At 39.5% G+C, this 20,191-nt stretch overlaps 1 protein-coding gene across 1 annotated transcript in view; it reads right to left on the bottom strand.

Annotated features, from left to right (window-relative positions):
- Nucleotides 1–2,343: 2,343 nt before the first annotated feature.
- Nucleotides 2,344–20,191, bottom strand: part of DAW1 (dynein assembly factor with WD repeats 1) — a 36,694-nt gene continuing 18,846 nt past the window's right edge. Inside the window, exons 6-13 of the mRNA XM_057746390.1 lie at nt 19,489–19,588; nt 15,306–15,413; nt 13,329–13,435; nt 12,333–12,435; nt 11,445–11,559; nt 7,005–7,081; nt 4,998–5,160; nt 2,344–2,763 (exon numbers count right to left, since the gene is read on the bottom strand). Of these exons, the coding sequence (XP_057602373.1) occupies nt 2,729–2,763; nt 4,998–5,160; nt 7,005–7,081; nt 11,445–11,559; nt 12,333–12,435; nt 13,329–13,435; nt 15,306–15,413; nt 19,489–19,588 (808 nt within the window). The 3' untranslated portion in view covers nt 2,344–2,728. The remainder of the gene's footprint in view (nt 2,764–4,997; nt 5,161–7,004; nt 7,082–11,444; nt 11,560–12,332; nt 12,436–13,328; nt 13,436–15,305; nt 15,414–19,488; nt 19,589–20,191) is intronic.

The following is a 20,191-nucleotide window of genomic DNA, read 5'->3' on the forward strand; positions in this document are numbered from 1 at the left end:
ATACTCTATAAAGAAAGAATTCCTCAAAACCTAAAAATCGGGGGAGTAAGTCATTTTTTGGCCAAGGGCTTTACCTTGGTCTGTAAGACATGATAATCTCCATGACCATATGTTGGCTGATTCTTTTGAATGATGTAACAAAATAGCATCACCACTGTCAACTAAAAGAATGTATTCACAGCCTACAAGTTGAGAGTTATGTTTTACTTGGTGGGAATTTTTAGGACTTCAAGCCCAGGAGACAGTATCTCAAGTAACTCTGAGAGAACTGCTCTGAGGACATGATGGGGGGAGCTAGGAATTTTGCAACAAAAGGCAGGTAGTAGGAACAAAAGATTACTCTTAATTAAAGAAAACTAGAAATCTCAAATTAAAGAATTTAGTGCTTTTCTGTATATGGGAAGCTGCAAGAGTCCGGACTCACTGAAATCATTCCTTGATATGCACCTTAGCTATCTAGGGCCAGTATCCTGTGTTTTCATATCCTGAATTTACTCAGGGTTCACCATAGGGAGTGGCTGCAGTTTGATGGCTGCTAGATAGCAGGTATTCTTTTCCTTCCTGAGTTCCCTCAGAGCTCACCAGCTCACCATCAGTGGTGGCTGCAATCACTAATGTCTGTGACATCCTTTGTTTAATGATATGGAAGGAAATATTCCATTTATCACCATCTTCCCAAAGCCATCAAAGGGTTAGGGAGAAAAATGAGTGTCCGCTGGTGCTTTCAAGTTTTCAGGGTAGCGGCTAAATTTCGGTCCAGTTTCCTCTAATCCAAGCTCTCCCTGGTTGCACCATCTCTGAAATTACTCCCTTTCAACATTAACGTTTTTGTATATTTTTGTTTTGCTTTTATTTTTTTCTTCTTGAGGGCTAGATATCATAGATAATCCGAGAGGTAATTCTCACCCCAAACGTTTCTACTGATACATCTGATAGTCTTCTCCCATACTTAAGCCTTGTTCACTTAAGAACGCAGTCTAATGGAGTATAATCCTTGGCTTCTAAATCCCACTTTACCGCATAATAGCCGATGTGCTTGGTAAAGTATTTAACTTTGCTGTGAAGCACCTTCCTCAATTTAAAATCAGGACTGTTACCTGCATTGTCACAGTTGCTGGAGTATTAAATGAGATGATCTACGTATATGATTGGTGGCAACGTCTCCACAATAAGCTCTCAGCCACACTGACTACTATTTTAATATTCAGAAAGTGATTCTATGAGCTTCTCATGCATTCTCTTGCTCTGGATTCAGGCATCACTGGTTTTATCTTGTGCTTTACCTTTTAACATTAATTTTTTAAATGCATTGTGACACTTTTACATAGAAAAGCCTTTTTAAAAACATTTTTTAGTGTTTCAGCATCAATCAGATTGGTGTTTGATGATTTCCCTGGTACTTCAATTGTTGTGCATCCAAATTTTTAAATTCAATAGTCTGAATGTATATTCTGTTTAACTTTTCCTCAGAGAAAAACCTATCCATATTTTTTATAGCCCACTGTGAATCCAGAATATATTTGCTATTATATGAAATCCATTTTACTTTCCCTACACACTGCCCTAATCTTATTCAGTGTATGTTCTCAACTTTTTCTCTGGAGGAAGGAGAGGGAGGTGTACTCTTGAATATGAGGGAAGGAAGATTAAACTCCTACTCCAATTTGCCTCTCTGAGCTGCAAAAAGTAAAATAACTAAATAAATAATAAAACTTCTAATCAAATTCCAAACTTACTTGTCCCCCTAAAAATGTTGGAATGTAAATTGATATAGCCAGTATGGATTTCTGGCTATATGGCGATTTCTCAAAAAATTAAAATTAGAATTACCATACAATTCAGCAATTCAGACAAATTCTGGCTATTTATCTGAAGAAAACAAAAACACTAACTGAAAAGATATACACACCCCTATGTTCATTGCAACATTATCTATAATAGCCATATATATATGTTTACACACACAAACGATGGAGTGCTATTTAGCCATAAGAAAGAAAAAAATCTTGCCATTTGCCACAACATGGATGAGCTTTGAGGGCATTAGACTAAAATAAGTCAGGCAGAGAAAGATAAATGCCATGTGCTGTTACTTATATGTGTCATCTAAAACAAACAACTGAAAAACACTCCACTCATACAGAGAACAGAGGCAAAATGGGTGAAGGGGGTCAAAAGGTACAAAGTTCCAGTTATAAAATAAATCACTTATGGGGATGTAATGTACAGCATGGTGACTATAGTTAATAAAACTGTACTGCATACCTGAAAGCTGCTGAAAGAGTAGATGTTAAAAGTTCCACCACAAGGAAGAAAACATACATTGTAAACATAGACATGAAATTCACAAAAACTTCTCTCCAAAAACTTTATTCAACAGAAATTATAATAATAGCCTTTAAAGTAGAATCGAGGAGACACATTGTTACATTACTCCGGTTTCAGTTATCAGTATTGTGATGCTATCAACAAAAAAATTGAAACAACCAGTGACATTTGCCAAACACTATGCTCATCCCAGTCATCTCCATCAAATAGTATCAAGGAATGATATGACTTCATCAGCTTTAATGGTCATATCTGTGAAGCTAGGGACAGTGGATAAATGGTTGACTTATGGATAAATAGAAAACATATGAAACATCAAAACAGTTTGCTGGCTGGCTGTGACGCCCCAGCTCTTGTTCACGGTGGTTGGCAAGTCTCCTCATCGACTGGCTTTCTTCTATCAGCGCCATATCCTACAGGTATTATCCTTGCTGCCTGACAAAGCAAATTTCACAAAGTTATTTTTCTTTATTTTATTCCCTTAACTCTGTTTTTACGGGTTGACATCTTCTGGGACACTGTCGATGATCACTGTATGTGCTCAATGTGCGAGATCCTCAGTGTGCAGCTGCAGAGCCCCGCAGCAGCTCAGGTGTTTGGGGAGTGGGAATCTTTTTTCTTTCTTTTTTCTTTTTTTTCTTTTTTTTCTTTTTTTTTCTTTTTTTTTTTTTTTGCATGTCAGTCGTAAATTGGGCAAGTTCACATTCTACTCACCTCAGCAAATTCACAGCATCTTAAGAACTGGAGAGGACCTGAGAATGCAACCCACACCAGCCATCCCTTTACTTATCCTCCCCCACCCACATCACCACCAAGTGGAAAAATGGTGACTCTGAACATCTCCGGCTTTGAGGGATTTGTTTACGAGGAGGCAGCCCACTCCACGTTGAAACGTTTCAAAATGTCAGTAAATTTTTCTCAGCGTCAATCAAAATGTGAGATTTGCATCCCTTTTCCCGCCTGTCCCATGACTCTGATAGACACTCTTCCAAAGCAGCCGTGATACACTCCTCCCCCAGGGACGCTTTTCATATTCTCTCCGTGGGAACGACAACCCTGGCATGGAGCGGCGCTGGGCTGGGCGCTGCGGCTTCTCTCAACATCAGGGGCTGGGCCTGTACCATCGACATAAGAAGTGTGGGGGCTGCACAGATTGGGAAAGCCTGTGAAAACTGCACATTCCACCCAAAGGCATCTCATATTTTCAAAAGTGTCGTGACCACACTGGACAGTTTCCTTCCATTCTGAGATTCTAAACCCTCAGGTGGCCCACTAAAAAATGCATGCAGTTAATCACACCAGGGTCTGCCAAGAAAATAGGGCAGATCAGTTCAAAAACAGTGCTCTGCTGATGGCCCGGCAGACATGTCACCTCCCCATTCTCAGAAGCGCTGTCCTCTAGTGGGCCAGTATTTAGCACATTGGTGCTTTGGGAAATACTAAACAAATTGATAATGTCTTAAAAGAGTTCAGGCATTTGAGGGCCAGCATTAAAAACAAGGCACAAACAGCTAATATTCCCTCCCCAACTCTCCAGAGTCTTCTGTGGTTGAGGGAAGAGGTATTGCAGAGCTGGCCTGGCTTAACACGAATGGCATGGTCTAAGAAAGGCTGGTCCTCAGCTTCTGTGCTTTCTGTCACAACCTCCCACCTCTTTCCTGAACGTGAGAAAGGATTTGACATTATTTATTATGATATTGTCTTAGGAGTACCTACATTTTAGTAACACTTGCAAACCGTAAGCCCAAAGAAAGTAATCTTTGATTTTAGCAATTACCCATAATTAGGTAGAAAGGTGTGGTATTTCAGGGCAAAGAGGGAGATTACGCTTAGCACCTCTGAAGTTAAATGATTAAGAAGCTACCTAATCAGCCAGTATATAAAGCCAATTTCGTGTATGAGACATTTAACTTATTAGATCAGTTAAGCAATTAAAGTTTTTTCTCAACACAGTGAGAATCACTGAGTTAGGTAGATTGGTTCCTCTGTGCCCTTTGAGGTCATCCCTACTCCACACTATTGCAGCATCTCACTCCCTGCCAAGGGTTCCTCCAGAGACACCACACTAACATTATGCCACATTCTTGTCATTTTCTCCACTTTCCACAATCTAAATCCCCCTGATCTCTATCCAGTTCTTATAAAATATTGCCAATATAATTAATTCACAATAAATTGTTAATGGTTGAAGAGATGTTCAATATGTGTTCTTTTCCTCAAACATTAATATGTTATGAGGGGATATCCAAGGAGAAAACAATTTCACTCAAAGAATAAATCTCTAATGGGCTATAAATCCCACTGTGGAGAACTCCGGTCCTGACTTATTTTAGTAACTAACACCTACTGACATCAACTGAATGTTGGCCATTTAATGGGCGATGCCTGGGGAAATGTCATAAACAGTAAGGCAGGATACCAAATTCTTACTTTATCTGGAGCAGCTGAAATTCAGAATTCACAAACCATTATGGTCAGTGGCAGAGCTCACTCTTGTGGTTCTGCAAGGCAACTAAAGTTAAATAATGGACATAACAGGCACCAAGATGAGCTAGGGCCCCTGGAAGAACGGTGGGGTTGGGGATGGGCTCATTTTGGTATCCAGCTTAGGAACTCTGATAGCCAATTTGAAAGGACAACTGAGTCAATCGTGTTTATTTCTCCACTACCTGTAATGATTATGTCGCCTTTATAGTTGAAAGCACATGAGAAGATCTCATCCGTGTGTCCCTCAAGAACCTGGAGGCACTGACCAGTCTGAGCATCCCAGATTCTAGCTGTTTTATCAGAGCTGCCAGTGAGAAGACGGTTTCCTTGGGGGTTGAAAGAAATCTACAAGCAAGCAAGCAAAAAAAAAAAAAAAAAAATGACCACGGGTTTGTGTAATTTGATTCCCAGTATATTTTTAATCATTAAAAAGGGGACATTACTAAGTACCCATCACCTTCTCAGCCTGGTATTTATTCTTACATAGAACAGTTCCTTCAGGATGGGAAAAAAAACTGCAGGGACTAGTAAATGAAAATTAAAATCTAAACAGCGAAGTTTGATTCCCCACCCCTCACACACAGTTCTAAGGATAAAGACCAAATCTCTCTTATACTTTGAGTGTTCCCCACCCGGCTTCTTTCCAAATGCTCTTGATGCTAGTCTCTCCGTGGAAACCAAGAGGCAGGGCCCTGGTGTGGATGAGAACACAAGCCAGGCATCTTCATACCCAAACCTTGAGGTCACTTCTGCAAACCCATTTTCTGTCATCACAAGCATAGAGATCGTCCTTCAGTCTGTGGCACAGAATGTCAGGGCCCCTCAGAGAGGACTTTCTGTCTGTTGCTACTTAAAGTACATCATTTTCCATCAATGTGTTCTGAGAGCCCCTACGTGCCAGGCATTGTCACATGGTATCCGAGCAGCAGAAAAAAACTGTTAGTCCTCAGTTCCTCTGGACGATATTTTCTCAGTCATCAGAGGATGACAATTTGGGCCACTTCCTCTGTGACTGAAGGTGTGATGAGGGCCAAGTCCTCAGGCCATGGCTTTTTTCACCAAGGTATCTCCTAGCACAGTGGGAGCTCTCAAATAGTGTTTGCTAAATGAATGAATGAATGAATACCTTAGCTTGGCACCCCATAGAAATGCCATTACTAGATGGCAGTGCAATAAGTAATGTAGACTTAACAAGCATAAAATGCAGTAATATAGTTTGAGAACTCTTTCTATTCACACACACACACACACACACAAAATGTGCGCTTGTTGAATGTGACACACCAGACACACAGAAACGTGGCCCAGGCTCTCTCCTCAGCCTGTCTCCCACAGCCACACATCCCATCCCTCTTCCTGCCAATGTCCCAGGCCTCCCGGCCTGTGAAGAGGATGTGCTCGGCAGTGTCTCAGAGACCAGCCCTGATGGGCAGGAGGGCAATGGCCATCAGCAGCAGGTGCAGAGGCGAGGGGTTGGGGGGGATGGAGAACACAGCAGGGGGCGGCCCCAGGGTCCAGCGGGAGCCTACAGAGCCCCAAAGCCATCAAGCTGATAATTTACAAGGAATCAGAAGTCTGATCTCAGGTATGAAACCAAAGAATTGGGCCAGGCTGGGAGGTGAGAGTTCCAGCCTTCTCTACAATTTTCTGAGGACACATGTAAACCTCAGATCACTGATTGGATGGCCCTGCTCTGTGGATAAGCTTTTGGGAGGAGCTGATATAAAATCCTAAACCACAGCTCTCAAGTTTCAAAATAGGTCATTTTTAAATTTGTTAAGAGTTAAATATGTCCAGGAAATACTTCCACGATTGCATCTAACCTACAGGACACGATGTTTGCTGCGCAGCATGTTTTTTGCATAATATAAACTCATGTGTTTACTAGAACCAGAAAAAGCACTTTATAAGCTTCTTAATAGCTTTAATAAGTATTTTTCGCTAACTGAATCTTTTGCTCATGGCTGAGGAGGATGCTGTTTTATACTTTGTGAAAGGTTTTAGAAATCATTTATAGCACTGAGTTGAGGACACATTTTAAAATAAAGTCTTTAGGTAACTGATTTCTAGAAAGAACATGATACCTGGACAAACCTTAGTACCCTCAGTGCCAATAGACCTATTTATACTAACCCTGTTGCCTATTTTTTTTAAATAAATAAATTTCTCCAAATGAGAAAGCAACTCACCTTTGAAATTTCACCTTCATGGCCTTCCAATTTGGTAATACATTTTCGTGTGGCTGCACTGAAAACTCTTGCTGTTCCTTTTTGAGAGGAGAGGAGATACATAGAAATTCATCTGAAATACAGAACTTTGACCACATATCCATCTCTCTGACACACACACTTTGTGCTGTTTGTCTTCTTGCCTGCAGTGAGAGCCAGCCACTTGACACTATAAATGCAAGCTGGTTCTACTACAGAAGAGGGTGAAAAGGAGTATTTCTCTAGTCCCGGGCATAGTGGAAGAGACACTGGGTTCCAAGGTAGATGGGGATAGGGAGACGGGAATCCAAAAAGAGTAAAATTTTAAAGAGAAAACAGTGGGAATTAAAACAAGGTTTGAGAGGCTGGTGATGACATTAACAACAAGACTAACATCATACGCCAGATATGAGTCTAAGGTTACAGAAGATCTGAGAGGCCTTCCTGAGAAAGCACAGCAGTCATTACTCAATGAACAAAGAAGAGACACTATAAAACTGTTTTCAATAGAAAAGGTTAATAGAATGGTTTGTTCCCTATTGTATTCCCAGTGCCCAGAAGTGCCAAGCTAAGAGTAAACACTCAGTAAATGGATGTAGTATGGATGTAGATGGATGGATGGATGGATGGATGGATGGATGGATGGAGGGATGGGTGGATGAATGGGTGGATGGGTGGATGGGTGGATGGACAGATAGATGACGTAGCATATACATTTCCTTAGAATTAAGGAATAGAGGAGTTAAACATAGAAGGAGCAAAACAGAAGTAGTGAAATTGTTGTCAGAAAAAAAATTAACATTTATCTGGCCAGGTGAAGGATGCCATCTCATCATAAATTATAACATTACATCAAGGATAGGGAATTTTGGTTACTTAATTTTCATTTGGAGAAAAGCAAAATATCTTAATAAATTTTTTTATTTATCTTTCTGACAATGTCAACTTCAGGAGGAAGTAGACAAAAATTGCTACTTTAGAATTATTATGAGTAAGACAGAAAACTTGCAACTTAGTTGGACATTTCAAAAGCCTTAAAGAAAAGTGATCCAATTGTTTTCAGAGTTTGTTAATAAGACAAAAATATCCAGTATAGATCAGTACATTAAATTTTATAAAAGCATTTTTAAACTTCAGAAAACACAAAAATAACATAGCCTGAAATTGTAGTTTTTTATAATATAGAAATACGAATAAGACACCAAAAAAAATTCAGCCTTGAGAGTAATTCCAATGAAGATGAAAAAGGCGATAAATATAAAGAAACAGATTGTAACTGCAAAGGCAACTAACTCTGTTGAATGAGATCTAATTTTAAGAAGGGAATGAGGACTTCCTAGGTGGCGCAGTGGGTAGGAATCCGCCTGCCAATGCAGGAGACACAGGTTCGATCCCTGCCCCAGGAGGATACCACATGCCGCGGAGCAACTAAGCCCGTGCGCCACAGCTGTTGAGCCTGTGCTCTAGAGCCCGTGAGCCACAACTATTGAGCCCATGTGCCGCAACTACTGAAGCCCACGCGCCTGGAGCCTGTGCTCTGCAGCAGGAGAGGCCACCGCAGTGAGAAGCCCGCGCACCACAACAAAGAGTAGCCCCCGCTCGCTGCAACTGGAGAAAGCCCGTGTGCAGCAACGAAGACCCAACACAGCCAATAAAATACAAATGAATTAATTAAAAAAAAAAAAAAAGAAGGGAATGAGACGCGAAGACCACAGATAAAAAAAAAATTGCTCTAAACATCAAGACTTCTTAGGAGGGACAAAATGAGAAGAGGTTTACAAAACAAAAGAAAATAAAAATAAAAAGAGTTTTTTGGAAGTAATGTGTTATTGAATAAGGAAAGAATAGAATCACTGCTGGGGAAATAGCAGATGATAGAAAGTGCAAAACTAAAAGAATCGAACTTATATATTATTCACATCCATCCTCAGCATCCTGATCCCTTGTCCCTGCTTGTTTCTGCCCCCAGAGCACTGACCGACTCCTGACATTCTATGCAATCTAATCTTCTATGTAAAACACATGTATGCATCATTCACTGTCTCCCCCTCCACACCATAGCTCCAGGAGGAAAGAGATTCCCATCTCTTTTGTTCATTGATAAATCATATGTTCCCAAAACAATTCCTGGCACAGAGTAGGTACTCCATATATATTTAATGAATAGATTTTTGTATAAATGAGAATGATATTTAAAATTAAAAGGGCAGGTTAATTATAGTTAAATGATTTTTAAAAGCCAAGTTCTGTGAGAAGATGATTAAGTAAGTAGTTAGTTTAAAAAATAAAATTCTCCAGATTCAGGGTGTTTATATTTCAGGATGTAAAAAGGACATGTATGTATGATCAAAGGATAATCTCTGAGAAGTCCTAGTGACTAAGAGAACAAGCATGCAAATATAATTTTGAAAAGGGGGTCAATAATAAAGATGTAATTAAAATGAATCACTGGCAAAATTCTACAGGTGATTATAACACAAAGCAACTACTTAAAAGTATGTTAGTCACCAGGAGCAAACATAGGCAAAGAACAAGTGAACAAATCATGCTGGAAAAAGCATTCCATTTTTGCCAGAATTTCTTAAAGAGCTATTAAGGAATTTACACAAGCATGATGTAGAGTCACATGTGGTTGTTAAGAGAATCAAACATATGTTTAGCATCGTGTGTGATTATCAGAGAGGTGACACAGAGTGGAGCCTTGCTCATGTTGTCAGGGCAATGACACGGTCATACAGTAGCATGATATGCATTCACAGGGGATGAAACAGATAGAGTGATGTAGACATAGGTTGGCATCAAGCGTGGTCATGAGGGAGATAGTGCAGACATAGTCTAGGATCAATGCGGTCATCAGAAAGATGATGAAGATAGAGTGTAGCATCATATGTATTCATCAGGGAGATGACCTAGACACAGCACAGTGTCTTACATTATTGATGAGAAGATGACATGGATGAGGTGATGAGGCAATGAGACAGACATAGTGCCGCATGACACATGGCCATTGATAAGATGATCCAGATGCAATGTGGGATTGTACATGGTAGTCAGAATGTTGATGTAGACATAGGGTGTATTGTATGAGGATATCAAAGAGATAATGCGGCCATAGTATAGCATGATACGTGGTTCTCAAGAAGATGAAAAGACATACTGTAACATCATACAATACATGCCAGCAAGCAGATAATGGAGACATAGTGTACAGTCATCTGTGGACTACAGGGAGACAGCACATACGCAGTGTAGCAACATATATGGTTATCAACAGATGGCACAGATATATTGTAGCACCATACATGGCCATCATGGATATGAAACAAACTATATCATAACACACAGTTGTCTAGGAGATAATGCAAAGTAGGGTAGCACTCCACACGATTGTGAGGGAAATGACATAGACATGATATAGCATTACATTTAGTTTTCAAGGAGATTACTTGCACACAGACATTCATAATATGGGATTATTAAAGCAAAAAAACATTTTAAATATCATATATAGTTATCAAAGAGATAACGTAGTCATAATATAGCATCACATGTGCTTGCCAAACAGACTTTGCACATATAGCATTGCATCATATATGGTCGTCAAGGTGACAACACAGACATCTCATGGCATCATATAGCCATCAGTGAGATAACCAATAGCATAACAGCATACATATTTATTTTAAAAGGATGTAGATATAGCATAACTTCATTTGTTATTGTCAAGAAAATGATGCAAAGTATACAACTATATATTGTCAAGGAAATGATTAGACATAGTATAGCATCAGACCGTGGTTATCAATAAGACAAGACATATATGTATAAATACAGCTGATTCACTTTGATATACCTCAAAAATTGGCACAACAGTGTAAAGCAATTATATTCCAATAAGGAACTTAAAAAAAAAAAAAAAAGACCAGACAGACATAGTGTAGAATCATAAGTGGTATTCAAGAAAATGATGTATAACACAACACTGTATATGTTCATCATAATGATTCACTAGACATGGTAGAGCAGCACATGTGGTTATACAAGAGACAATGCAGATTCATTATAGAACCATCAATGGTGGTCGAGCTGATGAGAACAACATAGTGTAGCATAATGCATGATCATTAGGGGGTGATGACCCAAGATATACCAATATATACAGTTATCAAGGAGATGAAGATCTAGTTTAACATCATATGTGGTTGTCAAGGAGGTGATGCAGACATTCTATAGCATTGCATGTGATTATCAAGATGATACAGACATAGTGTACTGACATACATGGACATCATAGAGATGAGGCACATGTGGTTTCTATCATAGCTGGTCCTCAGGGAGATGACCTATAATGTAGAATCACATGTGTTTATCAAACAAAACGTAAATCCCTCCGTAAATTAAATAAACAAACAGGTTACCTACCATCAGCTGAAGCAGTTGCAATAAGCTTTCCAGTGTAATCAAAACAGCTGTCTAGTATTTCATCATCATGCCCTGTTAATGTTGCCACACATTTTCCATTTGTAGCATCCCACAGCTGCAATTAAAAAAAAAAAAAGGAAGATGAAGACTATGACTTCCTATCTAATGTGTAAAGATGGCCAGAAGTAGTCTTTATGACATTTATGGCTGATTAAATAACTGTGCCAAAATCATGTGTATAATTTTCACTTTTGTTCATTTTACCTTGATTCATGACCAAAGACTGCAGTCAACCATCTAACAAGGCACACTTTGGACACAGAGAAGACCAAAAGATAGACATTTAGAATACAAATCTGCCACTACATTAAGAAAAAATCTCAAAGTGCATGCTTCACTGATTGGAGTAGAAGCATCCTCTTTTCACACAAAGGTCACCAAATGATAAAGAGCTTGATCTAAAATTACAATGCTAGAAAGTGAAAAGTACATTAAGATTATAATACATTTGGTATATAGTCTATATATCTAATAATAATTCTAGAGCATAAGTTTTTAGCAACAGAAACCTAAAGGCAGGGAGACTTGTTGAGACTTCTTCAGGTTCACTCTAATAAAAGTTTAATAAATGGAAGGGCAATAAACAAAAGTAATGTTCCTTAAAAAAATAAGATCATTTAATAGATTTGAATCAATTAAAACTATTTTACATCATAATTCCCTCAAACTTGGAGGATCAGAAACTTGAAAATTAAGAATTACCAATTATTGTAGATAAACTAATAATTTTATAGCACCTTTAAAATTTGTTAACATTGCAATAAATATCTGACACAGTATAAAGTAAAAACACAAGAATTACAAAGCAAAGATATTTCTTGAGCTCACCATGCAGGTTTTGTCCATCGAGCCAGTTAATATCAGAGAGCAATCCCAGTTGAATAAGGCACTGCTGATCTCAGCACAATGCCCAATTAAGGTATACACCTTCCTACAAAATGGAAACGGTTCAGACTAGTGAAAGATGCCTTAATTCAAGAATGTGCACAAAATGATGTCAAGTCCATTGGTGTAAGTGTCTGAATTTTATTTTTCACAAAATAATATCTGTGATGACCAAAGATGGCTTAACTGTAGCTCAAAAAGAGTCAACTAGGCTACTAATTTCATTTCAACAAAAATATGCTTAAAATTTAAACAACCCAAGATAACAACATTACTTGCGACAACACTTCAGAAAGGCATGGATAAACAATAATAAAGGTAACCTGAAACCCTAGAACTCTTTTTACACCAGATGGGTGGTAGTTCAGAAACTACCCATCAGTCGTCAGAGGACCCTTCCTTCTCTCTCATTTCTTGTTGCATCCATCTTGATCGGTACCCCTGATAATTGGTCCGTCTTTCAAAATGTAGACAAGTCCAAAAGCGGAGTTTTACAATACAAATAGGCTAACTTAGTTAACTTCTTAGCAACTAGAACCAAAAATAATTAGGAAGGAAATTGAAGTTTTTGGCCTAAATTAAATTTGGGTCGTTAGCTGTGATTTTATTTATTCATGATATCCATGCCTAACGTAATGACAAGCCATTGAAATCTGATTACATAGTACACGGGATAAATAATAGCTATATAACCAGGCTATTGCTAACATTCTCCTTTTATGTTGCTGTTTGGCATTTTCTGCTCAGAATTCCAAGGAAATATATATTATGGGTTAATCAAAAATATCATTAAAGAATGAATTAATTTTTCAATGTGTCCTATTCCTATGGAATCCAAGGCACAGTTAATAGATTTAACATTAAGCTGATAAATAACAAAGACTGTCTTCTTAATCTTCTGATCCAGGTTAAAAAAAAATTCTTAAAAATCAAGAATACCTTCCAGTATCAGCATCCCACACTATAACTGTATGATCAAAAGACCCCGTGATGATTCTGTTTCCTGAAGTGTTAAAGGACAAGGAGATGATTTCGGCTGAGTGTCCCTAGAAAAAGGGCATACCTGTAGGTGAAACAATTTCTACAAATGCATAACATAATAGTCTAAAAGAAAATGCTAAAAAAGGCAAAGCTCTATAGGGAGACGAGAGACCAGTGGCTGGCTGAAGGGAGAGATGCAAACGATGGACACAAGTTTTCTCCTGGGAGTAATGGAAATGTTCTAAAAGTAGATTTTGGTGATGGATATGCCATTCTGTAAATTTACTGAAATTTGGCTTATACACTTGAAGCAAGTCTATTTTAACTCAATAAGGCTGTTTTATAAGAAAAAAAAAAAAAAGATGTGCTGGGAAATCAAAGGGCTTCTTTTGCACCGTCTTGGAAACTCTAAGAAGGACTGTACGCTTTATGGGCTAATAATAGGTGACGGCCAAAGGACAAAAAGCTTGTGAAATAAAGTTAATGTTTTAAAAAATAAAATTCTTACGATGACTTAACATGAAATAGATTAATAAATATCTGGCCATTGGCCAGACTTTCATCTGGACACTGTCTGGGGTGGATGACTCAATCTGTAGGAGACAGTGAGAAGAATGAGTCCCTTGCTGCTGCAGATTCTGCTTGGATATAGCCCTCATTTTCCTAACTCTTTTAGGCAAATTCACATGATTACTTTTTTTTCATAGTACAAAACTTCATTTACAAACTAAATTTCTGGTTGATTCCAAATGACAAAAATTAAATGGAACGGAACATTAAAATTCTGAGCACACAAACACATTCCCTGGTGTCAGACAGGTGTGCAGAGCAGGACACATGCCTTCCAATGCTCTTAGGCATTTGTCTGAAAGAAGAGGCAGCGAAGTCATCACAGAATTGATGACCTCGAAGATCAGGAAAAGTACACTTACGTGAATGAAACGAGGCACTCTGACTTAAGAAAGAAAAACTCTTGGTGTTAGTTAAAAACACTGCTTTTCCTCTCTTTTTCTAGTCTATTTTTCTTTAACTTTCTTAGAAAAAGCCCTCCTAGAAAATGGGTCCTATTTTTTAAATCCATTTATAACTTGAAAGAATAAGATAACATGATTTCTCATCCAACAGTTCCCACTGATTGCCACAGAGAATCACGCCTTTTTGTTTGGTAGTTTTGGCTGAGGCAGGAAGAAGTGGAGGGTAGCAGTCACAGGACAGTGCAGGACGGACGTGTGGTGGTGACAGACAAGGGCCCCTGCCGAGATACACCACCAGCATCCACTCTGTGGGAGGTGCCCTTTGACCTTGTCACCCCCTGCCACTTGGCCCTTATTCTTTAGACTTTGTAATACAGGAGGCTTCTAAGCCTGGAGATTAGAGGAGAAGAGAGGTAATGGTCATCCCATTAAGAAAGCTGTTTTACATTTGGTAGTACACATATGAGCGAGGCAATATGGGGATATATGTATAAATACAGCTGATTCACTTTGTTGTACAGAGGAAACTGGCACAACAGTGTAAAGCAATTACACTTCAATAAAAATATGAAGAAAAAAAAAGAAAAGAAGAACTCTTCTGGCAGGCTTCTCCAGCTCTGCCGCCTCCAAAAGGTGCCAGCCTCCACATCCTTTGCTTTTAGCAGGTAGATGACCACAGGGTTTAAACAATAGTCAGTATGGCTTACAGACTGAAGCTAGTCGAAATAAAAAGCCCATCTGGCTTCCTCAGCATGTCCATTTAAGTCTTGGAGAATAGCCAGCAAACCAACTGGAACACTCTTACTACAGTCTGAAAAACAATTGCTCAAAAACATCATCTAACTTAGAGTTCATTTTGTAATAAAAATACAAATAAACACAAACACAAATGAAAGGCTTATCCAAAGGAACAGCTAATGAAAATGTAAAACCCTTGAAGTTACTAACATTAGTAACATACTGTGAGAGTGAACACTTCCTCTCCGTTCTGAATATCCCACAGTTTGGCCATTGTGTCCATACTTCCAGTAGCCACCAATGTGCTTTGAGGATTAAACGATAAACACACCTGAATTACATGAAATGAGAGAGATTTTTAGAAAGATAGAGTTTTAAATTAATTGTAATATAGAAAAACTCGAAGATGCAACTCCCTCAGCAGGTTCAGCCTAATTCTTTGTACAGACATGCAGCAAAATACCAGATATGAGTAGTCATCCACCTGCAGGTTCATCCTGAGGCCCCATCCTCTTGAGAAGAGGTGGCTGTTCTCCCATGCCACCCAGCTCAGGCTTGGAGGGGCACTGGCTCCCCTCAGTCACTTCCAAACCACAGGAGAACAAGAACCAAAGCAAAGCCCAAAGCCCATCTCCTTTGAGATTCATGCTATCTGGATCCTTTTTTTTTTTTTTACTTTTTGGGCACACTACAGGGCATATGGGATCTTAGTTCCCCAACCAGGGATCAAACCCGAGCCCCCTGCAGTGGAAGTGCGGACTCTTAACCACTGGACCACCAGGGAAGTCCCTCTGGCTCCCATCTTCCTTGTTGCTGTCTTCATTGTTCTGTCAGTCACACCCCCTCACTTGCCTAGGACTTCGGCTATTGGCTCACATTCTCAGTTCTGAGTCTCAGGTGGCCTTCGTGTGGGCCATCCACCCAATACCCCCAGACCCATGATCCTGGACTCCTTTTCATAATCATTCCTATGGCAACAACTTGACCTTGGTGTCACCCTCTCTAGAAGATTCACTACCAATACACCAGTCTCTAGTTACAGCTTCCCAATACTTCCTGTTTCTCTCTTCCTTACCAATCCCTGACCCCCACCCACTGTAGGATACCTTCCATCTCATGTAAACCCCTCTCTTTTCTCCTGGTCTCTCATTCCCCATTCAACTGACACCTGGCAGCATCACTCCTGCCAGCATCCCCCAAACTCCTAGTCCCTGTCTTTGACCTGCACCCCGCATATATCTCCTAGCAACTTGTATCAGTCTGGGATTTTATCCACTCATTTGCCTGCCCTACCTCATCCCTCAACCAAGGCAGTTTAAGAAAACAGTGTGGCAGATACTAGTGCTGCTCATTTGTGCCTTCCGTCCTCAGCTGTGTCCTCAGTGCCTTTCCCTACTTCGTCTAACATGCCTCTGACTCCAGGCATTCTCCCATTCCCCATCCTTGCCTCCCCTCCCATCCTTGTTCCTTCTCAGCAGATAACTTGGCCTCCTAACACTTCCCTGGAAGAACTTACCTATCTGGTGGAAACGTCCTCCCTGGCCCTCATTTTCCTTTCCTCCAATCTCAGATTCAGAGGGATCTCTTTGCCATTTTAAGACACCACATTCCCTGCACTCTTAGGGCAGATAGGCCCACCAACTTTCCCTTCCCTCTAGAAGGAACTAGATCTCCTTCCCAGTGGTCTATAACTATGCTCGAGCTTTTCCCACATGGAAACAAATCCTCCCTTGACTCTGTGCATCCCTTTTTTAACTACCTTTATTTCCCTTTACAACCAAATTCCTTGGGAAAATAGTCTACCATCACTTACTGCCCAACTTCCACTCTTCAACTCTACTGGGACCACTCTAAATAAATGTCCTGCCAAGAGGTTTGGTGAGTCATCTCAACCTCCCTGAGGTTCTCAATATTTTATTCCTTCTTGACTGTTTTGATCGTGCTCTGCTTTTCTTATCTTACTTCTTATTTCTTTTATTGTATCTTTTAAGTGCCTCTTCTCCATCTTCCCAAGATCCCACCAGTTTTCTCCCCATAGTCTACCTTTCCCTTTGGGAAATTTCAGTTGTTAAGTGGTTTCTACTGCCACCCAGATGCCAGTGACTCACACATCCACATCTTTTACCCAGACCTCATTGCCCTGTTCAGCCCCAAAGAGCCAGCTGCCAAATGAATGCCTCTGTTTGGACATCACACAGGTAGATTTTATCGCTCTGTCTAAGATATGCAAGTCACATGAAGAAACCCGCTTCTCCCTTACATACAGACTTGGTGAATGGCACCGCCAGTTGCCCGAGTCTGAAATCAGGGAATCACCCTAAACACTTTGTTTCCTTCATGCCTTCTGTCTACTTGGTAAGCAGTCCCGCTCCTCCCACCCCTAACCTCTCTCACATTCTCCTCACCAGCCTCACGACAGGGCTTTGTCACCTTGGCTTGGATGGCTACAGGGTCCCCATTGACCCATACTTCTGCTATTACCCACCACCCATTTCTCCTTCACAATGGCAAAAGAATGATCTTCCCAAAATGCAAAACAGATGACGCCCCCTCCCAGCTGAAAAGTCTCAACAGTATGGCAATATCGCCAGGATAAAGTCCCAATTCCTTGGCAGAGCATTTAAGACCCTCTCTAAATCTTCATTAAGGCCTCTCCTGCTTCCCCCACTTCAATCACACAAAGGCTGAGATGTGGCTTTGCAGATCACAGGTGTGCCAGGCACTGACACCTTTAGCCCGGACAGCTGGGCAACACCAGGGATCCCCATCTGTCACCTCTGACTGTGGGGAGACAGCTCTTTCCAGTGTTAGCATCTCCATACGAGCACCTTCTGTGCAGGGAAGGCTGGGAAGCATTGCTCTGGACATTCAGAGCCACTTGAGTTCTCCAGCACATACCATAGTTACACACTTCCTTTGGGCCCTTGTTGGTGCAGCTCCCTCTGCCTGGAATGCGCCTGCCACCTCCCTGCAGAGTCCTTCCTGAACACCTCTCCTGGCCAAGGAGGCTTGGCTGCTCCCTCTGTGCCTTCACTGAACTCCCTGCCAACTTCTAGCCCACCTTCAACACATCACTGAACTTATCCATGGGCACCCCTACTCCCCCTACAAAACTGCAAAGTCCCTGGGGGCCAAGAACTACATCTGATTCTATTTGGTACCCCCCACACACAGGCCAGGGCTTCAAACAGTCAATACTTAGTAAATATTCATTGGATTGATGTTGTTGACTATGAAAAATACGAATGCCTTCCTGGGAACTATAAATAGGAAACTCTTCAAAATTCCAAAGGAGTATGAAAACTTGGCCATGCTATGAGAATGAGGACTGTGTCTTTCTCATGACCCTGTGCAAGTTACTTAAGCTCTCTATGCCTCAGCATCCTCATCTGTAAAATGGGGAGATATCTACCCCTTAGGGTTGTTATTAGGAACGAATAAGCTAATATATGTAAAGGGCTTAGGACAGTGCTTCAGGCATGTTGAGTGCCACTAAAGCGTCAATTACAGTTTCTCACTGCAGTATCCCCAGTGTCTAGCAAAGCACCTTGAACACAGCACAAGCTCTTGCTAGATGAACATACAATGAATTTGAAGGGTGAATATAAATAAATTTTTACTCCTAAAATAAGCAGGCTGTTTATTTTTAAAAGCTATCTCTTGTTCCATAGGGTGCCAATTATCTCACTAATTGTTATAAGATGTAACACACAACAGGCCAAGGACAAGGGCTTCCCAATAGTGAAAGCTCTTTAGAGTATCCAACTATTTATGCAAATTTGAGTTCTAATTATATACAGAAAACAATCAGCTTAGATATTTTACATGATATGAAAAAGTTATCTTAAAAGCTATTTTAAGAACTTCGTCAACCCTCATCAAGTCAGTCCTTTAAAGATAAGTCAATGAAAATGAAAAAGTCAGGTTCGATATTGTACTCATATACTTATCCCATTATTTGTCTGCTTAGTCAATGCAGGATATGGGTTTTTGACAGTATCTGCAAGATATTAAAACTAGAGTAGTTTGTAAATTACCTCAGTACCACCATACATGATATATAGAAACTGAAACTATCAGATAAATTTTAAAACGAATTATAAAGGTATAACCACTACTTTTGCAATGGAATTCTAAAAACAAATAACGAGGATGTGATGTGACAATGTAGGTTCATCAGTTCTAGTATATGTACCATCCTGGTGGGGATGCTGATAACGGGACATGCTGTGTGTGGGGGGTGGGGGGAGGGAATCTTTGTACTTTTCACTCAATTTTTCCGTGAACTTCAAACTGCTCTAAAAAATAAGTTCTACTGAAAAAAAATAATAAAAGAAAGAGGAAAGTAAAATAAAACAAAAATAAAAGTAATGACAACATAAAAAAAAATAACAAAATATACTCACTATTTCTGCTGTATGACCTCTAAAGGTATGGTAACACTTTCCGGTTTCTACACTCCACAGTTTACAAGTCTTATCAAAGGACCCAGTGGCAATTTTGTCGCTAAGATTTAAAAAACAGATATATGGAATTTGAAAACAAATTCAACCACAGTACTTGATACACTGAATTAAGACAAGACATAGTAATACAGGGATCTCTATCTACCCAGAAATTTATTTTACTTTTTATACCTCAATAAAAATTAATTTAAAAACAAATAAATAAATAAAAATGAACAAGGATATCCTTGCCAGGAGTCCTGAGGCTGGCAGGTGCCCCTCACTACCCCACACCCACGAAAAAAACATTTTATTTCACTCTTAAAATAATAAGCAATCCAGTAAATCAACTATATTCCAATATAAAATAAAAATAAAATATTAAGCAATCCTATATCTGTTTCAGTGGATAATAAAATAAAGTTCTAATTGTTGAATAGTATCAGTTTATATGTTTAATCCTAAATATTTTACATTAAAGGTATAAATTATGTTTGAGATTGTAATAATTTTTTAATTAGCACAACAAATACGGTAAAAGATTTACTTTAGAAAATTACTAACAAATGCAAATTAGCAATGTGTAGTATGAGTTGTAGGAATATGGAAAAATTCTGTTAGTAGATCTACTGAAAAGGACAACATCGAATTTAAAAGAAGGAAA

The sequence above is a fragment of the Hippopotamus amphibius genome, chromosome 8 (assembly GCF_030028045.1).
Source record: "Hippopotamus amphibius kiboko isolate mHipAmp2 chromosome 8, mHipAmp2.hap2, whole genome shotgun sequence".
Lineage (NCBI taxonomy): Eukaryota > Metazoa > Chordata > Mammalia > Artiodactyla > Hippopotamidae > Hippopotamus > Hippopotamus amphibius.